General features: G+C 51.9%; 2 protein-coding genes across 2 annotated transcripts; both read left to right on the top strand.

The window, feature by feature from the left end:
* Positions 1-6,176: 6,176 nt before the first annotated feature.
* LOC148051289 (olfactory receptor 14I1-like) lies at positions 6,177-7,106 on the top strand. Its single transcript, XM_087738177.1, has one exon. It carries the CDS (start codon positions 6,177-6,179, stop codon positions 7,104-7,106), a length of 930 nt encoding a protein of 309 aa, XP_087594303.1.
* Positions 7,107-17,686: 10,580 nt separating this feature from the next.
* On the top strand, positions 17,687-18,655 carry LOC148051288 (olfactory receptor 14A16-like). The gene has a single exon (XM_087738187.1). The coding sequence runs from the start codon at positions 17,687-17,689 to the stop codon at positions 18,653-18,655; it is 969 nt and encodes a 322-aa protein (XP_087594313.1).
* The last annotated feature ends 4,495 nt before the right edge of the window (positions 18,656-23,150 follow it).

Genomic DNA, 23,150 nt, shown 5'->3' with positions numbered 1-23,150 from the left:
GTAGAGAATAAAATGCATTCCTCAGCTGTCTAGTAAGTCCAGGTTGCCTCCGCTAAATTCCACTACTCTACTTTTGAGTGGGAAATCTTCAGGGAGATTCATAGGGAAGGACAGAGAGAAAGGCAATGAGGGAATTGACAGCCAGGTGATGGGAGCAGCAAGCTTTAAAGTGCCTGAAGCTCCAACAGTGCTTGGGGAGGGCTCTGAGTGAATGGAGAGTACCGGGAGGAGGAAAACTGGATGGAGACTGGAAAAGGCCTATGTGCAGAGAGTCTGCTGAGAAGATGACTTGAGAAATGGTCAGTTGAATCAGGACATGTGGAACTACCTAAAAGATCAGTGAGATGCCATAGACTCCATACTGGACAGAGCAAGTGCTGGGAAGATGCAGGTTTCTGCTCCTGAGAGCAGTGCACATCCTGGAAAGTTCCATGATGGCAACACTGGATAAATATTCACTCTCTATTAAAAGTATTCAAACATTTCAGCGGATGAAAATGTGCCCGTCCTATGTAAATGTAGAGCCCACGTCCTCATCTTTGCAGGCTGAGCTCGGTTCCTGACCAGAAGCCTCCAGTGCCACTTCAGGAGGTCCTGGTGGGCCTGATACCCTCACCCAGGACTGGGAGTGACCGCAAGGGGCTGTGGGAGACGGGGACCCTCCAACGGAAACTGCAGATGGAGGAGGGGGACACCAGGCATCTGTGCTCCTGGAACTCAATCCACCCTAATTCCCCAAATTGTTCTTCATTAAAAAAAAAGAGAAAAGAAACCCAAATCAAACCAAACCAGGCCTCCTGCCCCACCACAGGACAAATATTTTGAAAGAAATCAAGAGGGAGGAGAAGGGCCTAAGGAATTTTAATATCCACAAAGTACAACAAGACATATCTTTTGCTTCCTTTGTTCATATTTCTTTTACTTTTCTATTTGCTTAGTTTGCAGTTCACCATGTCCCTCCAAGCCCAACCAGCCAATCACTTCTTCACCCGTCAACTTATTCCACCATGCAGAAAGCACTGCCCAAACGTGGGATGCAAGAGGACATGCCAAGGGACACACTCCTCAACCACAGTGAGCCTAAGCAGCCTTTAGTGCCCCAGCTCATCTGCTGGGACTTTTTCATAGATGCTTGCATCATTTGCCATTTGTCAGTCTTCAGGGAGTTCCCTGATCTCCTTGACCTTTCAGAGATGATGATGAGGGTTGTCCTTGGGTGCTGCCTGGAGGTACAAAGGCCTTGAAGACCTTGCTGGGAAAGACTGAGACAAAGAGGACGCGGAGTATGTCAGACCTCTGCATCTGCTCTCACTGAATTCAGGAGTGGCCCCACGTTATCTGTGTTTCTTCTGTAACTGTTACTGAAGCAGGAACTGTACTGAAGCAGTTCGGGTACCTTGGACTCCCTTGCAAGGGCCATCTCTAGGGAAGCTGTGGGTTTCCTAAAGCCATGGCTATTTCTAAATTCCTCCATCTGAAGTGAGTCTCTGCATCCACCTCCTCTCTGCTTCTACTACCTATGGAGCTTCCTCATGAGCTCCCTCTTCACCCAAGCTGGTCTTGTCAGCTATGTACTCACCACTCACCAGAAATGCCCCTAGCAAAGGGGCAGCTGCCCTCTGGAGACAGACCTGCCGGTTCATGAGTCTTGTAGAGAGCAGGGCGTGGCACACAGCCCAGTACTGATCGTAGGATGTGATCACGGGTAGTAAACACTCAGTACATGCAAAAGGTGCAGGAAACAATACCAACACCGTGATGAGCAGAGGTGGTGCTGTCCCCAGTCACGCAGCTGGCCATCAGCTGGGGCAGGGTGGTGGGTCTCTAGAAGATCTCCAGGGAAGACAAATGGCCCAAGAAGAAGCCCATGGGGGTGTGTGGATGCTGGTTTGCCACCACGTGCATGATGATGAGGGTTTTCTCAAGCACAAACACTATGCAGGTCATGAGAGAGAGAGGGAAGAGTTTTCCTAAGGGCTGGGAACGTTCCCCATTCCGTAGGTATGGGGGACTGCATGATGGCCCCATCGCCCTTTCTCCACCTATGAGGAAGAATATTTGGTTCAGTTTTAGTTTAGTTTTATCCTTGGTCTGCGTGGCAAGGGTCATCTCTAGGGAAGCTGTGGGTTTCCTAAAGTCTATTTCTAAATTCCTCCCTCTCAAGTGAGCCTCTGCATCTGCCTCTCCTCTCTGCTTCTACTAACTATGGAGCTTCCTCAGGAGTTTCCTCTTCACCCAGGCTGGTCTCGTCAGCTATGGACTCACCACTGCTCTTTGTGGGCAATTCTGGCTTTAAAGACCAGCTGTACTGAGTTGTGCTGCCCCTCACTGCTGCCCATGGGATCCCCCACTAAAAGCCCCCTGAACAGGCCAAAGTCTTCCCCTCTGAGGTCTGACACCTGCACTCTGCTCCTCTCCTTCCTCAGGCTGCTCAAGAGCTGCACCCCCCTATTTCATGGTCGCTACAGCCAAGGATGACACTGGTTTTCACGTCCCTCACCAGCTCTTCATGGTTTGCAAGGACCTGAGCCAGGTGAGCATCGTCTATGTTGGTCCAGCTGGTGGCTTTCCTAAGAAATTGCTCCAACATCCTCCAGAAACCTATTGGTCTGTTTTCAAAGTGCTGTCTTCCCCCTCCAATGAAAGTCAGGGTCATTAAAGCCCCCAGAAAGAGCCCCAGGTCACTGATCTGGAGACTTCCTTGAGTTGCTTAAGTAAGAGCTTGTCCACCTCCTCCCCTTGATTGCAGGTTCTTCATTTCCCACCACGATGTTGCCCAAACTGGCCTCTCCTCCGATCCTCACCCACAAGGGCTCACCCAACCTGTTGACCTCCAGATTCATTGGACTCTTTGAAGAGTGTCTCATCAAGAGGGTGAGTAAAGGATGGGGGAGAGGAGAACCAGAAGATGTTGAGAACGTAGGCCCGCAGGTGGAGACCCCAGTGCAACGTGCTTCCAATTCATGCAGTGCCTTGCACCTACCGGAGAGAGATGGGGCAGAGCTGGCCTCACTGCAGGGGTGGGGATCAGTCACTTCCACACAAGCACCAAAGGAATCGGAGATGCCGCCTGGGGTGTCTGTCACACACCCGCTCTGAGGGGACGTGGCTTTCCTGCAGGTCCTGTGCTGTCCCTGCCAGCCACAGGCAGTTTTGGTGGAGAGCCTTGGCGTCTCACAGAGCCCTGCAGGCCTGTATTTGGCCATTCAGTGAGCAGCTGCCCTCCCTTAGGTCGGGCTCCATGGGGATGTGTGAGACAACTCTTGTCACAGCCAGTGCACAGCTCGTCAATAGAGGTAAAGACGGGAGAAAGAGAGGGACTTCACTCTCCCTCGGGCACAGAACTCCATGTGGTCAGCTGAACACCTCTATGGGCGGCCCTGAACAGCGTGAGTAGGGAGAGGTGGCGATGTCCTAAATGTGGGCATCTGCCGTCATTTCAGCTGGCATCCTCACCGGGCCGCAGGATGATGCCCCCAGATGTTTCCCAGTCTCTCAGTACTGCTCCGTTACCGTGGACTACATCTGGCACCTCAAATGTCACCAGGGGCTTGTGTGTCAACTCCTGGTCTCCATCTCTGACAGTGAGACCACAGAAAAGGAGTGCAGGTGCCTATTTGTAACAGGCGCCATGACTGAAGCAAGGGGAATCCCACCTCCTGGGGGTTTGTGGCAGGCAGGGGAGGGAGCTGAGGTCCCTTCCAGCCCCAGCACTACAAATCCAGCATGAGATGCCTCCATTGACTCAGCTGATTGCCTTCCCTCAGCATGGCTAAAGGAGATGCCTCCCTGGCAGTGTCCAGGTGTCCTGCCTCATGATGGGCCAAGGCAGGGCGATTCTCAGACCTAACTGTGTCTGGGAGAGCAGAAAGGACATTGCTGCAACCAGGTTCCTGGAGAGCCGCAGGGAGACCTGGAGGGAGCGCCGAGTGGGGTGGGGGGCAGAGGAAGTGACGTCTTGGGCAGGTGCCCTCCTCCGGGGCTGAGACAGGCTCCTGGGGTGGAGGGAGCTCCTGGCAAGCAGGCAGCAGTGCAGAGAGACAGCTCTGCCAAGGAGCAACTCCTCTGCCAAGCGCAGCAGGGCTCTGGGCAAAGGAGTAGGGCAGAGCGAGATTAAAGGCAGGCTGGAGTGGGAGGAGAGAGGAGAGCTGCAAGGGAAGAAGCCATTCCAGCCCTTGACATGGGAAGTCTCTTGGTGCAGGGCAATGCAGCTGCCGTTGCGGAAAGGGTCTCCGAAAGCGTTCATAGCCTCCAGGCTCCAGGGTCTGTCAGGAGGCCTCCCAGCCCAGGGGCTCATGTTAGACAAGGGGGAAGGGGTGAAGGCAGGGTGTGCAGCCAGAGCTGCGCAGGGCATTTCAGAGGGGGCTTTTGCAGAGGAAGAGCAAGGCAGGGGATACCTTACAGCTAAAGAGTTTTCCTGAGGCCATGCTTCCAGTTGCCTGCTGTTTCAGGAAAAGGGGAAAAGGTGCTGCGGCGTTTGGCGAGGGAGCCTGAGAGTCCTGAGCTGTCACCCTGAGAGATCAGTAGGGCTGGCAGGAGCCAAGGAAACTGCGTCCATCCACTCCTCTACCTCCAGAGAGCACCAGCATCACCTTTGCTGGCCTCAGCAGGGTTTCTCTGACCTGCTCCTTACTGCCTGCAAGTGGGGAGTACCTCTAGAGAGTGCCTGCAACTGGGAGGTTTCTTCAGGTCAGAGCTGAGCAGACAGGAGTGAGTGATGGGGTCTGTGATCCCTGACAGGGAAAAACTGGAGGGCAGACAAACAGTTCCCAGCAGGGATAGCTCCAGGCAGCAGAGACATGGGCAGAGAGCTCTAGGAAACTCCAACCCCAAATGCCCTCAAGGCTGTGTGGTCCAGGGCAGGAGTTGCCTCCTCTGCAGCCAGAGCTCTGGCACAGCAGAGGGGCATCTCTCCTGACACGTGGCCGCTTCCCTCTGCAGGGCAAAGGGGCTGAGAGTGACTGCCCTGGGCTTTTGCTAACTGGGAGGTGCTGTGCTCTGCTGGGTAAGGAGAAGGCTTTCCTGAGTGCCTGGCCGCCTCTCCTCTCCTTGCTTCCCTTAGGAGGAGAGTCACAGAGTTCTTCTTTGTTCCTCCCCCTGCTTGTGCTGCTCTTCTTCAAGCTCGTGGGGTCTCTGGCAGTAACGGTGGTGGTGTGGGGCAAGGGGTGGGGGTGGGGAGTGCCTGCTCTGGCCCTGACCTGGAGGGCGCTGCCCTGGAGGTGTTTCCATGGGACCAAGGTGCCCAAGCCCTCTCTTCATTTTCCAGGCTCCAGACACTGCACTCAGTGCTTGGGCAATGAGGCACTGCTTCCCTTAGCAGACAGCACCTTAAGACACCTGATTATGCTGGGCAGGGAGTCCTGCGAGGCTGTGAGCATCCCTCCAGAAGGGCAGAGCTCTCCTGTAGGACCTAGGAGATGTCTGAGAGCACCCGATCTGCCCAAGCCAATCAGCATCCTTGCCCTGTCCTCTTCATCATACTCTGCAGAGCTGTGCTGGAACGGAGAGGTGTTTTGAACTCTGCACCTGGAACAGGACCCCTCTGCTCCCAGGACACTCCAGTGTCTTTTCCAGAGCAACATCTGGGTGCAGTCGTCCTGCAGCTGAGAGCGGTGCAAGCCCAGAGCAGCTGGGCACCAGGCTGATGGACAGAGCAGCCCTCCTGCATGGGAGCACTGATGGAGGTTTGCACTGAGAGCAACGGGGCAATGGGGGAATGTGAACCCTTCCAAGACCATTTCCCAAGTGGGATGGGGGTGTCTGCATACTAAAACACAGTGTACCGACACACGTTTGCTGCGCCTCATCTCCCACCTTCCTCTGGGGAAGAAAGCGTCCTTCTGGGCTTTTTGTCCTCCGCTCTAGTGCAGCTCAGGGAACTCCTCCCCAGGAAGCCTCCCTCCAAACACCCGGGGCTGTTGCTGCCTCCATGGGTCCTTGCTGGAAAGCAGGGCTGACCCTTCCGGAGCCCCTGGGGAGAGGGCACGGCTCTGCACAGCACACTCAGCCAGCACAAACCAGAGCTGAAGCCTCGGAGCTGCATAACCATCCCTCGGGAAAGAAAAGCACCCTTAGGTATTGCACAATGAATGAATGAATGAAATTTGGCTCAGAGAAGCTTCTCTGAATTTTTCTCTTTTCTCTCCTTTGGCAGTTTCCATGCCCAGAAGCAGCAGATGTCCAATGGCAGCTCCACAAACAAGTTCCTCCTCATGGCATTCACAGACACGTGGGAGCTGCAGCTCTTGCACTTCTGGCTCTTCCTAGGCATCTACCTGGCTGCCCTCCTGGGCAACGGCCTCATCATCACTGCCATAGCCTGCGACCACTGCCTCCACACCCCCATGTACTTTTTCCTCCTCAACCTCTCCCTCCTCGACCTGGCCTCCATCTCCACCACTCTCCCCAAAGCCATGGCCAATGCCCTGTGGGACACCATGGCCATCTCCTACTTGGGATGTGCTGCACAAGTCTTTTTTTTCTTTTTCTGTGCTACAGCAGAGTATTGTCTTCTCACAATCATGTCTTATGACCGCTACGTGGCCATCTGCAAACCCCTGCACTACGGGACCCTGCTGGGCAGCAGAGCTTGTGTCCACATGGCAGCAGCTGCCTGGGGCAGTGGGTTTCTCAATGCTCTCCTGCACACTGCCAATACATTTTCCCTACCCCTCTACCAAGGCAATGTCCTGGACCAGTTCTTCTGTGAGATCCCCCACATCCTCAAGCTCTCCTGCTCAGATGCCTACCTCAGGGAAGTGGGGCTTCTTGTGGTTAGTGCCTGTTTAGCCTTTGGGTGTTTTGTTTTCCTTGTGGTGTCCTATGTGCAGATCTTCAGGGCCGTGCTGAGGATCCCCTCTGAGCAGGGACGGCACAAAGCCTTTTCCACGTGCCTCCCTCACCTGGCCGTGGTCTCCCTGTTTCTCAGCACCTCATTTTTTGCCTACCTGAAGCCCCCCTCCATCTCATCCCCATCCCTGGATCTGGTGGTGGCAGTGCTCTACTCCGTGGTGCCTCCAGCAGAGAACCCCATCATCTACAGCCTGAGGAACAAGGAGCTGAAGGATGCCCTATGGAAACTGAGTCAACGGACACTGTTTCACTGACAATAACCTGCCTTCCCTTCTCTTCACTTTTCCCAGAGTTTAGCATCTTAGACCCTGCGTCTGCTTTATTCGCTTGTGATAATCCTGCTCATAGATTATTTGCTGGGCTTATGCTAGTTGTCATGAGGTTTCATCCTGTTGTCTCTGACTCTTGCACAGCACTGTGTGATATGTGGCATGCCCAATAGCAGCTCTTCAATAAAACAGAATCTCCCAGGTCCAGAGACTGAAAGCTGGGCTTTTCCTCCAAAGGTATTTCCAAGAAAATGTCCAAGGAATTGGTGATTTAAAGAGTCTGTTCTCCTTGTGTTCTCAATGTTTTCAGAGTTAAGCTCATGGTACTGTTCAGTTCCACTGAACAAAATGCCCTTGATTTAAGAGCTCTCTTGGTGTCCAGTGGCAGGGCAGATGGCCCATGTGCCCCCCATTATCTCCTCAGGTTTCTTCATGTATGACAGGACTGATGGCATATACCAGACTCCCTGGAAATGAATTTGGAGGGGTGAGGAGAGGAGAGGATGGGGACTCCCCATGTGCCCTGGGGTTGGAATGAATGGAGGCTCAGAAGGTGAAACACCCTCAGAGGTGAAGTCCCCCAAAAGCAAAGCACTAAATCAACGTATCCACTAACAAGGACTCTGCAGTGCCACGGGAGTCAGTGGGGACCCAGCAGGAACAGGGAGGTGAGCCTGGAGAGATGCAGGAGCTGCCTGAGGAGGCCCAGGGCCAGGACTGTCATGTTGTCCTGGGGTGTGGGGCTGGTGGGAGCTGAGGAGGGGGCAAACGCAATCAGCATTGGGCATCACCTACAATATGAATGCAGGAGAGCCAGAGAGTGCCTAGCCTCTGTTTCCTCATGCCCTTGAGGTCAGCACCAGCCCTGGTGCTGATGGGGAGCCTGAAACCCCCCTCTCTGCCCCCCAGCAGCTGCTGTGCCCTTCAGAGGGACTGGGGCTGTGGGGTGAGTGCCCAGAGCTCTGCAGCACCCTGCGGTGGGCGCTGCCATGGGACCAGCCCAGACTGGGCTGCTCTGCTGGGCTGGGCTGGGGAGAGGGCAGGGGAGGGGGGGACAGCTGGGGAGGGACTGAGCTGGACTGGGCTGGGAAGTGCCCGGGAGAGGAAAGCACCAGTGTAAGAGCTAAGCTGTGTGAGTGTGCAGAGTGGCAGCACCGAGCAGGGTGCTGCCAGTGCAGAGTCAGGCATCATGGTGAAGGAAGCATGGCACCAAAGGTGCAGAAGAGAGGGGCCAGGTCTGTGCCATGTTCCCTGGACATCCTGGGGAAGCTGCCCTGGGAAAACTGTCCTGGATCAGTCCCACACACCAGCTATTTCTATGTCTGACCGTATACCCCAGCCCTGAGCAGGGACCTTTGCAGGATGGTCACCCCCATCTTCCTCTAGGGCTCAGTGATAAGCCTCTCTGTCAGAGTCATTCTTGTGCTGGGAAGCCCTATACTGGATGCAGCAATCCTGATGTGGGGAGGAAATCTGAGGGATTTCGCAAAAACCCAGCTCTCTCAGCCTCTTCATGTCCTTAATGTGCTCCAGGCCCCAACCAGTCTCTCCCAGGCGCAGGACCTGGCCTTTGTCCTTCTTCTGTTTCATGAAGATCCCAACAGGACAGTCCTCCCACCTCTCAGGTTTCCCCTGAAAGGCATCCCTAAGGCACAGGAATGGTCCTCCCAAGTTGAACAATGAAATTGAAAAAAGTGGTGAGGGTTCCCTCCTCTGGGTCATGGATACGGGTGTTAAACTGCACAGGGCTCAGGAGAGTCCCCTGTGCCACCTCACCAAACCCCACTACGTCCCCTGGCCTCCAGGTAGAGTCTGGCCCCTTCACCACTGCTCTCAGCCTCGTCATCCAAGCAGTGTTTTGCCCATCTGTTTGTCTGTCCATCCAGACTGTGATGGCCTAACTTGGGTACAAGAACATTGAGGGAGACCTTGCAAAAGGCTTGCTGAAGTGGAGGTAAATGACATCACCTGTTGTCCCCTCATGCATAAACGAAGCTACTTCATCATGAAGGCAACCAGGCTGGCGAGGCATGATTTACCCTTGGGAAGTCCACGACGATGCTCTTCTCTTTTGGGCGCCCAGGAATGTCACCCAAAAGCACTCATTCAATGGTTTACTCCTCACCAAAGTGAGCTTGTACAGCCTGGGGTTCCCTGGGTTGCACTTTTGGCCTCTTTCAAAGACGGGTGCACCATTTGCTTGTCCTCACTCACAAGAGACCTCTACCAATCCCATGACCTTTCAAAAGGCATATTTGAAAGAAACATTGATCTTCACCTGTAACTTCAGCATCACTCCTCTGCCTGTTACATGGTGTATTTAGTTTCTCTAATCTTTCAAACGGTTTCACCTGTCCTCATACAATGACCATTTCTAATGCCATCTTTGCAGATGCAGACTCTCTAGACAAAGGCCAGTTCCATTAGTCTCTAATTTTCCCCTCCCATTATTCTTTGTTCATTCAGATACCTCTCACCTACCCAGCTGCTGCTTTGAGCTTCAGGGAGTTCAAAGCTTGCCTGTCTTTCAATAGTCTCATTGTCTCTTTAGCTGACACTTTAGTTGTTTTTATATCTATCTTTTTGTACCTATATCTATCTAAAATCTTTCTCATAAGATTATCCCTTGTAGAAAGGCAACCTCCTTAGAGACAGCTTGTACTTAGCCTGTGGTTACACAGCGCGTTTTATTGTTTATGAAAACTGATCATGCTTTGCTTTGCTTGCAAATAGGAAAAATCCTAATGTGGCCTGCGTGCAGCCAGTTGTGATGGATGCACTCGACCTCTTAACCAAACTAGCAGTAGTTTGGTACAGGCTTCAGAAAAGGTAAAGGTGTGAGCCGTAGCCAGGCCATGAACTCTAGTTTCTATCTGTTCTCTGAAAACCCACAAAGGAGCCGAGTGGTACATGATGTGTAGGAGCTTGGAAGACCAATCATGCGACTGACACGGGAATAGTGGGTGGCTATTCCAAGACTCAGTTATCAAGGAACAAAGAAACTGGGGGTACAAGGAGCCTCCTGCATACCTTTCCTATCGCATGTAATTTGAGTGCAAGCCAACCACTTTATCCTATAAATACGACAGCCTCAGTGAGCCGCCTTTGAGCTCTCCCTGCTAGGCAGCGTGGCTGCCTGGCGGTGATCTCCCCTTGAGCTGGGACACCTCTCAAGGTTGCTCCTCGAGGCAGAGAGACCTTTTACCAACAACAGATCTTTGGTAAGAGACTGATATCCTGCATAACCTTGTAGCATGGTAACTTTGATTTTGTCTGGGCAACTTTGATTGCATGCTGAATTGACAAATTTTGCCTATATAAGCTCTTAGACATAAATCGTTGTCCAAGTCCGAGACTAAGATTGGACCTAGCCGCACCTAAGCTCCATCAGCAGTTTAGAAAGCAAGGAGGTCTACTCTGAACCTCGTGACTCAACGGGAGGGTCCTCCTTACCCTTTTGTATCCCTGGTCTCTCTGTGAAGCATTTGAACTCGAGTGTAACTCAATTTTCCTTTGTGTGTTTCTTCCATGCAGTAATTAGTAGAGTAAACCTTGTCATCAAACTTATTGAACCTTGAGCAACCACTCTTAAACTTTGTTGAATTCCATCGAATTCATTGAACTCTGTCAAAATTATTATTCTACCTGAATAAAACTTATGCCATAGGACCCCGTGGGGTTCCCATTTTGAAAGGAGGATGGAGAAACCGGAGAAGGTCCAGAGGAGGTCTGTCATGATGGGCTTTGGGGCCTAAAGCACATGAGCTGTGTGGAGAGGTGGAGGCACCTGGGCCTCTTTAGTCTGCTGAAGGAGAGGCACAGGGCAGTCTAAAAGCAGGCGACACCTACCTGGAGAGGTGGTGGAGCCAAACTCTTCTGCGGTGTCAGATGGTACGACAGAGGCAACAGCCACCAAGTTCCTCCCGGGAGCTTCGCACTGGGCCTTAGGAAACACTGACAAGGCAGGTGGTGCTGCCCTGCAGCAGGACACCCAGAGAGCATCTTTATTTCCATGTTTGGAGGTTTTTCAGGTTTCAGCTCCACAAAGCCACAGCCAGCTTGACCCTGGGGTTGGTCATACCCCACCCTTTGGTGGGAAGCCACCATTGCAGACATGAAGACAAGGCACCTGACCAGCTCCTTGAACCCAGGAATCGGTATGCCATGCCACCTGGGATTCCTGGGAACAGCTACGCTTTTGTCCACAGAAGCGTGGTTCCTCTTCATGTGTCCTGGCCAATCTCCTGACCCATGCGGTGCTTTAGGCTCTGAAGAGAACCAAAACCAACTTGATGACTAGGTTAGTTTCATTTTACATGCTGAAACGCAGGGCAGACGCAGGGAGCTCAGAGCTTCCAGGCTCCCTGCTGCACAGTTAGGACTTCAGAGACTGGAAAGGCAGGTAACAGTGTTGTGGCGGTGTGCTCCACATCAAGGTTGTGCCTTCCTTTGTGCCTTTTCACTAACCTGGGATCTGTCCCTTGGATGCCTTTGGCTAAAACCAAAACAACTCCCCCATTCCACCTCCCCATCCTGATGGAAACTGTGAGAAACAGATGGAGCAGAGATGATTTAAGGGCAATTCTGCCTAAGTGCTGTAAGCATTAAATAATGACAGAGAGTTAGCAGTGAGAGAAAAAGCACTGTTCTAAGACTTGCATGCCAGAGGCTAATCACGGAGAACTTACAGCTATTTTGTCAAGTAAAGATGAAATGGAAGAGCTTCAGTTCATCATCGAGAATACAAAGGAGTTCCCTTACAGCACTGTCCTGTTACTGCTGTTAGGGACAGTACCACTAATTCCAAAACATCCTTGAGAGCTTCTTTGTTTTTCCTCGTCTCCAAAGCTCAGGCTGCTCAGACCTGGAAAGTACTCCCTCAAATCTCTGCAAACCCAGTCTCTCCAGCCTTCTCTCATCCACACTCTTTTACCCCAGGACACTTCTCCCCATCACGTCAGCACACTGCCTGGTCTCTATTTTTTATCTGGATGAAGCCAGGGTACTGCCTTGGTAAGCCTTCCCTACAGAAGTCGTCTCTCCCAGCTGATCCCACTTGTGTCACCTGGTGCTAGGTACAGCTCCATTTTCCTTCTGCAGAGCTCCATGGCATGGACAGTTTTCCTGTTTCTTCCATGAGAAAAGGTGACAAGCAGGAGAGACTCTGTGCCAGGAAGTCCCAGCCTTGGGTGTTGCTCAGCTGGTTCTTACTGGCATCTCTGGTGGCGTATCTGGTACTTTTCTGTGGCTACTCTTTCTGCACAGAAGATCCTAAAAAGACAAAGATTTCATAACGGATGGTCGTAAAAGCCCTGTTATAGACAACAAAGTTTGCCATGGGCTCTGGAGGGAGCCAGGAAGATAGTTAACAAGCACCAGGAAGATCCAGGAAGCTTAAGGCCACTTCTGAAGAGTGAGTGGCTGTAAGCAACACTGACCGGCTGTGCGTAGGTCTCAGCGAGAGGGTGGAGGGATGTCAGTGAGAAACAAGGAGGTGGCTGATGGCTTTAGCAAATCCTTAAGCATATCTAAGCCCAGAAATGGAAAGCGGTTGATGTGTGTGGATGGGGAAGAGGAGGAGGTTTGTCCTGGGAAGATGTCAGGAGGGAAGACCCCTCTTCTGCAAATCAGGGATGACAGACATTTCCATGTGGTGTGCATCCCCTAGGAGAAAGGGAATGCCCGCTGCTGAGGATGGCTGTGCTCAGTCATGCACCGTGAGCTGACCATGCTCCCTTTACCTCCTTCACTTCCCACACTTGGATGGACCTCAGGAAACATGGATGAGCGTGGAGGACGCACAGACCTCCTGGGCTGAGGTCCTGTCACTGCAGGGGAAGAGGGAAGGGTTTGTGAGACACATGGTAGTGCAGGGAGAGAGCAGAGCATGTGAGGATTCAAGCGAGTCTGGGGCTAGGACATCTTGGGTGCTAGAGGAACGTGAACAGGCCTTTGAAAGAAGCCAGATGGGTTGTGGGGAACTCGGAGACATTGGCAAATCCTCAGAAAACTACACCTTTGTGTTTGAAGAACAGTGAGGACACAGAGTTATCAGTAAACCTTGGGATATCATGGGGTCAGAGTGAGCTGGGGAAGCAGGGGTGGTGGTTAAAATCTGCAGAGAAACGGGCACAGACAGAGGACAGTGTAGGACAGCCTGTGGTGGGGAAAGCCAAGGGCTTTGGTAGGGCTGGGACCCAGAACTGAGGTCCTTGTTCTCTTGGCTAGGGCCGCTGACTCTTGGGCTGAGGCCCATGTGAGGACACCAGTTCCTTGCAGCCCCCCTACTTTGTTGCCTCCTCACCCCTGACAGAGCCTGGGAGGTGTCTTAGCACTGACCTGCACTCGGCATCACAAACCCTCCCATCTCTCTGCCCCTAGCAAGAGCCCTGAGACACCCATGAAGGAAAGGATCCCCATTCCCAGGGTCCTGGGGTCAGGGCTTGGCCATCCTCCTTAAGGAAACACGCCAAGGGCTTTCACAGCCCCCTCCACTTGGCTTTCTGCATGTGTCACTCTCACTAGTTACCATGCTGTCACGCACAAGGGTTGCAGGCTGTGAGGAGGGTCCAGTCTGAACATGACGTCATTCACCATTGAACCTGGAACCTAGGATGTTTCAGGCCTAAGAGGCAATAGCACACCACAAGGAGAGGCTGGCTCTGGGGATGCCATGCTTGGGGCTAACCCACATGCAGAGAGGGAATTCATGACTGCAAGAGTCGCGGGAGCTATCATCAGAGACAACAGAATCACCGAACCATTCAGGTTGGATGGGACCTCGGGAGGTCTTTAGACTAACCTCCTGCTCACCTTGGGATGAACAATGAATTCCCATTAACTTCCTAAGGGCTTCTGTCCAAGAGTGTCCTGAAAATGACTAAGATCTTTGGTGGACTCCTAGAGACCCTCTGAGGAAGCTGAGGGTGCCTTTTGCTGCCTGGTAAGGATGGCTACAGGATTCCTTGACTCCAACAAGCTGCTACTAACCTCGAGCATCTTCTAACGAGCACTGGCCACTGTCCTTGATCAAAAGGTGCAGTCTTGAGAGGCTGCTAAAGTTTTTCCAAACCTTGGACTATTGCCCCGTGCTGCTCTTCCCTGTAGGCACCAATGACACAGCCAAACCTGCAAAGGATTGAGTGTGACTGCATGGCTCTGGGGGTGATGGGCATGGTGGCACGGGCAGTGTTCTCCTCAGTCCTGCTGGGGAGGGGGAGAGGCTTGAGGACTGGACAGATCCTGTGGGTCAGCAATTGGTTGCACAGCTAGTACCAGCAACAGGGGTTTAGTTTCTGTGACCAGGAGACCCTCTCTGAGGACCACTGACTGCTGTCAGTGGTGTCTACGCTGCTCCTGAGGGTGTTCGGCAGAGATGAAGCTGATCTCCAGCAAGAACAAGGTGCTGCTGACAGGCACACTGTGAACATTGCTGCTCTGTTCCTTGCCTGTACCATCAAGGGGGTGAGTAAAGGGTGGCCGAGAGGAAAACCAGCAGCTTGAGAGTGTAGGCAGACGAGTGGAGACCCCAGTGCGATGTGCTTCCTATTCCTGCACTGTCCTACATCTACTGGCTAGAGCAGGGACAGACCTTGCTGCAGGGCAGTGGTGGCAATCGGTGGCTTGCACAAAGGCAGTGCTGTCTGGGCTGTGTGTCACACACACGCTTTGAAGGGGGCAGCTTTCCTGTGCAGGACCAATGCTGTCCCTGCCAGCTGCATGTAGCTGTCTGTGAAAGCCTTGGCACCTCACATAACACTACAGGCCTTTCTTTGGCCATTAAATTGAGTAACCGTCCTGAAATCTGTTAGGCAATGTGGGGATGAAACGAGACAACTCTCATGATAGTCAGGAGAGCTCTAGGAAGTACAGCTGACGGAGATCAGAGAGAGAGAGACTGAGCTCTCCCTGTGGTCCATGAGTCCATTTGATCAGCTGAATCCCTGTGCAGGCTGCCCAGAAAATAACAAATAGAGAAAGATTCTCTTGTCCTAAACGTGTGCATCTGCTGCCATCTCAGCTGTTCAAAGGAAATCATCCTCCTGCTCAGAAATGATGCCCCAGATACCACCTTCTCAGAGCAGATACATTAGAACATGTAGTTACCTCCATGTCTCTTGGACCAGCTCTGGCACCTCAAATGTCACCAGGTGTTTGCATCTGAACACCTCACTCCTGGCCTCCATCCCCAGTAATTATCACGGGAGCTGAGACAAGTGGCTCCCAAGCAGCAGGTGCCTGTTTTGTGCCCATCTGAACTAAGGCAAGGGGAACCCCATCACCTGTGTGTTTGTGGCAGGCATGGGAGGGAGCTGCGTCCCCTTCTAGCCCCAGGACTACAGACCCAGAATGAGATGCCTCAACTGACTGAGCTGAATCGCTTCCATCAGCAGGAGGGATAAAAGAGATTACACCCTGTCCTTGTCTGTGTGTCCTGCCTAATGCTGGGACAAGAAAATAGGATTCTGAAGCCTCATTGTTCTTCTGATACATGAAATGACAGTGCTGGAAAGAAGTGTCTCTCCCCAGCTGAGAGGGGGAACATGAGTGATTCCTTCAGCCTGTTTCACAGCAGGTTCCCCTGGAGCCCCAGGGACACCTGGAGGGAGCCCAGAGGGGCAGAGAAAGTGCTGCCTTGGGCTGAGCCTCTGCTGCTGAGCTGGGCTGGGCTCCTGGGATGGAGGGAGCTGCTGGCAAGTGGGCAGCCCTGCAGAGAGACAGCTCTGCCCAGGAGCAGCTCCTCTGCAAAGCGCAGCAGGGCTGAGGGCACTGCCTGCAGGCACCGAGGGGAGAGGAGCCAGGCAGAGAGAGGTGTTAAAGGCAGTCAGCACTGTGAGAGCTCACTAGGAGTGAAATCTTCACAGCCCTTGACACGGTAAGTCTCTGGCTGTAGGAATCTCCTAAAGCTGGTACCTCCCACAGTTGACAGGATCTGTCAGGTTGACTTACAGTATCCCTGTTGTAGAGGAGAAGAACATGCTCCAGAGCAGGGCTTCCCTGCTGCACTGTCAGAGGGACAGGACACGATTGCTGCCTTTTCATGGGGACAACTGCAGGGTGTGAAGCTGGGTGTACAGCCATGGGTTCCCAGGGCTGTCTTTCAGAGAAGGGTCCCTGCACCCCAGGGGGCTGTGTGCTGGGGCAGGGACTCTGCTGCCTGCCAGGGTCAGCGCTCAGCCTGCCCAGGGAGCTGCCCACGATGCTGCAGGGACAAGCTGTGGGTGGAAGGAGTGACCCCTGGCAGGGCAGGGTGCTTCTGCTGTTGAGAGGGTGCTATGTGGGTCGGGGCCGCTTACAGCTCCAGATCACCACTAGGAACCTCCAAGGGGATGTTTCAAGGGGAAGTTCAAGGCAGGGTTTACAATAAAGATAAGGAGATTTCCCGAGTCTGTGTTTTCAGTTTCGTACTGTGAGGGCAGGGGAGAGAAGAGGGGCAGTGGGGGAGCGAAAGAGAAAAGGACCTGTCAAGTTTGAACAAGCCATTGAGACTCCTGAGCTGCAACTTGGAATGGTCAGGAGGTCTGCTAATAGCCTCCTAAAGTGCCTTCAGCTGCTCTTCTGCCTATGGACAGCTCCAGCATCACGTCTGCTGGACCCATCAGGGTTGTTCTGAACTTTTGACACTCCCAACAGGAACATGTGCCCAGCCAGTCCCTGCAAACAGAAGGGATGCCATCTTTAGGGCACTTGGCTGTCTATTTGAGTTGTTCTTCCAAGCCTTGAACTGCCCTCAAGGATGCAAAGCTGTCCCATAGCACCTCTCTTTTCTCTGAAAGCCCCATGGAGAACACAGAGAATCTACGACCGAGGAAATGCTGTCGGGTTGGTGAAATGAGGCATGTGTGTCCTTGGCTAGAAGGGGGGGTTCTGAGACCTTGAGAACAAGTGAGGCATTTAGTGGTCTGCAGTGAATCCCGCTGCTCTCAGCAGTGTCTGGTGGTCTTCAGGGCACCATGGGAGTGTGGTCATTCTCCATCTCGAAAGGTGCAAGCCCAGGGCAGCTGGGAACAAGGCAGAGGGACAGACCAGCTCCCTTTGCTCTGCTCTAAGCCACAGGCAATCCTCCTGCCTCTCAGGACTCCCTCTGTTCTCCCTGAGGGCAGCAGAAATTCTGAGGTTTCTGACATCCAAGAACACTCCTCAGGGGAAACGGAGGGAAACTTTAAGAATAAACTCTGAAATTGCCCTCTACCATTCTGCTTCCTTCCCACAGGGAGTGCAGGTGCTGACAGGCCCTTCTGCGTTAAGAGCAGTTTCATCTGACAAAGTCCAACACCAGGACTGGGTCCTTCCCCCACCTTTCCCATGAACCCACTCCTGCAGAGTAGGGCTGACTCCTCGGCAGGCAGCAGGCAGAGCCCATATTTCTCATGGCACATTCAGCCAGCACCAAGCAGGGTTTCAGAAACGGAGCTGAAGGAAGTTCCCATAGAAAAGTAAAAAGGGGGTGGGTGTAGAAAGGGGAGCATCTAGGAGAAATGGCTTTTGTTTTGTTTAGAGAAGTCTCCCCTAACTTCTCACTGCATTTTCCTCCTTGGACAGTCACTCATGACCAGAGGCAGCAGATGTCCAACGCCAGCTTCATTACCGAGTTCCTCCTCCGGGTTTTCGCAGACACGCGGGAGCTGCAGCTCCTGACCTTCTGGCTCTTCCTGGCCATCTACCTGGCTGCCCTCCTGGGCAACGGCCTCATCATCACCGCCGTAGCCTGCGAACACCACCTCCACACCCCCATGTACTTCTTCCTTCTCAACCTCTCCCTCCTCGACCTGGGTTCCATCTCCACCATTCTCCCCAAAGCCATGGCCAATTCCCTGTGGGACACCAGGGCCATCTCCTACCTGGGATGTGCTGCACAGGTCTTTTTTTTCTTTTTCTGTGCTACAGCAGAGTTTTATCTCCTCACAGTCATGGCCTATGACCGCTACGTGGCCATCTGCAAACCCCTGCACTACGGGACCCTGCTGGGCAGCAGAGCTTGTGTCCACATGGCAGCAGCTGCCTGGGGCAGTGCGTTTCTCAACTCTCTCCTGCACACTGCCAATACATTTTCGCTACCCCTCTGCCAAGGCAATGTCCTGGACCAGTTCTTCTGTGAGATCCCTCAGATCCTCAAGCTCTCCTGCTCAGATGCCTACCTCAGGGAAGTGGGGCTTATTGTGGTTAGTGCCTGTTTAGTCTTTGGGTGTTTTGTTTTCCTTGTGGTGTCCTATGTGCAGATCCTCAGGGCTGTGCTGAGGATCCCCTCTGAGCAGGGACGCCACAAAGCCTTTTCCACATGCCTCCCTCACCTGGCCGTGGTCTCCCTGTTTCTCAGCACCTCATTTTTTGCCTACCTGAAGCCCCCCTCCATCTCATCCCCATCCCTGGATCTGGTGGTGGCAGTGCTCTACTCTGTGGTGCCTCCAGCAGTGAACCCCGTCATCTACAGCCTGAGGAGCCAGGAGCTCAAAGACCCACTGAAGAAGCTGAAGAAACTATGTAGCTGCTGCTTCCAGGTTCAGGGAGTTAAAACCTTTCCTATCTTCCAGTAGTATGTCTCAATATCTCTTTAGCCAACTCTTCAATTGTGTTTATGTCTATTCTTTTTTATCTCTACGTCTCAAAGAGCTCTTGTATGAATGGTCCTTGAGAAAGGCGGACTGCGTCAGATGCAGTTTGCACTTAGCATAAGGTTGAGGAGAGTAGGTTATGGTGTTCTGAATTACATCATGTTTAAATTTTTTTGTTAGCAAGGAAGTTAAGCATGCTGTGTCTGTGTGCAGCCAGTTCACTGAGGAACTCAATGAACTGAGAAAAATGAACTGAGTTCATTGAGTCAGTGCCGCTCACTTGGCAGCCAGTCACAAGTGGTGTTCCCCAGGGCTCAGTACTGGGGCCAGTTCTGTTTAATATCTTTATCAATGATTTGGAGGAGGGGATCCACTGCACCCTCAGTAAATTTGCAGATAACACCAAGTTGGACAGGAGTGTTGATCTGCTGGAGGGTAGGAAGGCTCTACAGAGGGATCTGGAGAGGCTGGATTGATGGGCCGAGGCCAATTGTATGAGGGTCAAGAAGGCCAAGTGCTGGGTCCTGCACTTGGGTCAACCCCACACAACACTACAGGCCCTCAGGGAAGAGTGATTGGAAAGCTGCCTGGTGGAAAAGAACGTGGGGATGCTCGTCGACAACCAGCTGAATGAGCTGGCAGTGTGCTCTGGTGGCCAAGAATAGCATCTTGCCTTGCATCTGGAATAGTGTGGCCAGCAGGACCAGGGAGGTGACAGTGCCCCTGTACTCGGCCCTGGTGAGGCTGCACCTCAAATACTGTGTTCGGTTTTGGGCCTCTCATTACAAGAAGGACATTGAGGTGCTGAGAGTGGCCAAAGAAGGGCAACGAAGTTGGTGAAGGGTCTAGAGCACAAGTCTTATGAGGAGCGGCTGGGGGAGCTGGGGTTGTTTAGCATGGAGAAAAGGAGGCTGAGGGGAGACCTTCTCACTCTCTACAACTACCTGAAAGGAGGTTGTAGCGAGGTGGGGGTCAGTCTCTTTTCCCAAGTAACAAGTGATAGGACAAGAGGAAACAGCCTCAAGTTGGGCCAGGGGAGCTTTCGATTGGATATTAAGAAAAATTTCTTCACTGAATGCGTTATCAAGCATTGGAACAGGCTGCCCAGGGAAGGGGTTGAGTCCCCATCCTGGAGGTATTTAAAAGACGGGTAGATGTGGTGCTTAGGGACATGGTTTAGTGGTGGACTTGGCAGTGTTAGGTTTATGGTTGGACTTGATGATCTTAAAGGTCTTTTCCAACCTCAATGCTTCTATGCTTCTACAATTCTATCATCTTCCTGACAAGGGTAACTGAGGAGGCAGTGAGGTGAGGCACCCTGTAGGACTTCCTACTTGCAAACAATGAAGAGCTGGTCAGGGATGAGAAGGTAGAGTTGAGGCTCCTGAGAGAGGGGAATAAGGCAAAGAGCAGGACTTCAGGAAAGCAGGCTTTGGCCTGACCTGCTTGGAAGAATCCCATGGGATACAGCCCTGCAGAGAAGAGGGGTGCAGGGAGCTGTTTGATGGTCAAGGGTCTCTTCTTTCAGCTCCAAAATGGTCCACCCTGACAGGCAGGAAGTCCTGCAGAGGTGGCAGGAGGAAGGCATGGATGAGAAAGGAGCTCCTCACTGAAACCAAGCATGAAGAGGAAACACAGAAAAGGTGGAAGCTGGATGACTCAAGAGTTCTGTGGTTCTGTGCTGGAGAGACCTCTTTGCATGTGTGTGTTCTTGTCTGTGCATAGGGGGACGAGGGGATCCCAGGGCCAGGTTCTGGATAGACAGAGTGTCTAAGACAGCTTCCTGGAGGGATCCGTACTGTCTGCGTTTCTATATAGGTATACATCTTACACTAACATCGTATAGCATACAAACAGCCCAATCCTTGTTTCCCTTTTTCCACTGACTATGGTTTTGCTTGGCTGACAGACCTCCCAGGGTCCCTTCCAGGATGAGTGACTGTGCATTTCCTTCCACCATGGGTCTTCCCTTGACGATACAGCATTGGTGGGGCAGCAGGGCCGGGTCAGTGCAGGGACAGGGCTGGCTCTGACAGGGGCCATGAAGCAGCTGCCGGGAGGTGACAGCAAGGACAGTTTACAAGGGAGAAATGTATATATAGAGTAACTTCATTGTTTTTAGGAAGGCAAGGCTCTGGCAAAGCTCAAGCTGTCGCTGGCAGAGGTCCCACAAAGTCAATCTGCACTTGTGCCTGTGGGCCTTCAATACGTTGTTGCTGGACTGGACTTTTACTCCAGTGTAATCTGCATTGGTCGTGGCACGTGACAGACAGTTCCTACACCAGCAATCTACACCCTTCTTCATGTTAGGCCACCACTCACTGTCCTTCACTCTGCTCTGGAAATTAATGCCATCCCAGCCAGCCCCAGTACAATCTCCACCACTTATTCCTACTATTTGCGTTATGCTCAGGACCTGTACTATCCAAGACATCCTTATCAACACCCGCTGCCCTCCTGTCCTTTGATATGTACACCGGCATCTGGAAGCCTCATGGTCACAAGTCTTGCTTCTCATGGTGTAGTTTAATAAGCCCCAAATCACTGGATGGCCAGTAGGGCTGGGCACCAGCAGCCCAGGAGCATCCCAGAGGATGCTGAAGATAATCTGTTGTCACAGGCATTAATGAGCTGACTTGGGCTGGACTCCGTTACTCATAACAAAGGCAAAACTGGATGGGTATATCAGTGCTGAGGATAGCCACAGCTGCAATGACCGTGAGCTGGTGGAGAAGTAAGAGAAAGAGCAGAATCATTGCCCAGAATTGCCCAAAAGCAGATTCCAGCTGGTTCAGGAGCGGATTGATCTGACCTGCGTAAACTGAGTGGCTCTTCAGAACAAAGTTTCTGCGCTAACAGCGTTGGTGAGAAATGTGGTTTTGTGAATGACTACACAAAAATATGCTCCTAGAGTGAGAGAGCAACAACTGTGGTGTGCACACTTGGCGCTGCCAGTAAAATGAAAGAAGAAAATCATTGGAATTGATACCAAAAAATCATTAGACCTGGCAAAAAAAAATTTAAAGTTTAGAGAAAGCTGACTTTTCTTCAGTTATTGCCTAGATTTATTTTTGAGCTAGGTTTCAACTCATGACAAGATCCACATTCGGGTCTTGAATAATTTGGCCACGTAGAGAGTCTGTTTCTGCCTGAGATTCCCTGGGGTAGCTTGGAAACATGACACGGGACCTCCGGGGTCCCTTCTGGAGCATTAGCTGGTAACCACCAGAAAAGCACCTCTGGGCATATCAGTTGAAATAACTTCTTGCTCTCCACTGACTACAGAGGGAAGTCTAGACAACCTGATTGGTCATAGACATCTGCACTGAATTGTTTCATACAGAGTGAGACCACTCTCATCTATTTCTTCACCTAAACCAGTGTCACGCATCACATAGGGGATGAAAAGGAAACGTGGTTTGTTGTCTAAGAACTCCTTTAGGAAGCCACTGTAACAGATATGTAAGACGAGCACAAATGTAGTCATCCAAACCCAAGGTGTTTCAATGCTACTGGTCACTCTGCTCCCCTGTAGCAGGTGAGAAAGCTGGGCACCCGAATGTGACTTGCTGTGTGCAAAGAGTGAGGAGGGATATGCACAGTCCTGGGCAGGGACTCTTTTGAGGGGGGCACTGGGCTTTCTGCAAGACAGAAAATGATCTCTCTGAATGCTGTAGGCCTGACTAGCATCAGAAAATGTAAAAAAAAAACAAAAAACAAAAAAACCAAAAACCCAGACACAAAACCAAAAAATAAAACCAACAGAGAAAATAAGAAAATGACCTAGAATGAAGAAAATGCTAAGCCTCTCAGATTCTTTGTGTTCTTATCCTCCTGGATTTGGTTTGGTTTGTATTAAAGTTGTATTTGCTCATCTTTGGTGATTTCATGTGCTGGGAAGGATGCAGTTCCAGGGACACAGATGCCTGGTGCCAGTGTAGATGCCTGGTGCCAGCGTAGATGCCCTGGCATCCTCTGCCCAATCTCCATCTGCAGCTCCCGAGGGGCTCTGGTCTCTGATAACTGCCAGTCCCAGGCAAGCACCTCAGATACACTGGGGCCTCTAGAGGTGGCACTGGGTGCTTATGGTCAGACAGAGGAACTCAGCCTGAAAACCTAAGAAAATTTTTCAATATTAAAAAAAAAAAAGAGCACCTTTTAATCAGCTGAAAAGGTTCAATACTTTCAATAAAATGTCAGTGTAATTTCTCTCATGCCAAAATGCCAGAATTTTCAGGATGTGTATTAATCGTGTGAGAAGATACATAGCTTTCCCCCTGTACTTGTGTTGTGGTTTAACCCCAGCCAGCAACTGTGAACCACACAGCCGCTCCCTCACTCCCCCCCAGTGGGGTGGGGGAGAGAATTGGAAGGGTGAAAGTCAGACAACTCCTGGGTTGAGATAAGAACAGTTTAATAATTGAAGTAAGATAAAATAGAATGATAGTAGTAGTAGTAATAATAATAATAATATAAT

This window comes from Nipponia nippon, unplaced genomic scaffold (assembly GCF_047370975.1).
Source record: "Nipponia nippon isolate SJK-2023a ecotype South Korea unplaced genomic scaffold, ASM4737097v1 scaffold_60, whole genome shotgun sequence".
Taxonomy (NCBI): Eukaryota; Metazoa; Chordata; class Aves; order Pelecaniformes; family Threskiornithidae; genus Nipponia; species Nipponia nippon.
Note: the sequence above shows the minus strand (reverse complement) of the source record. Positions and strands in the feature narration are given on the sequence as shown.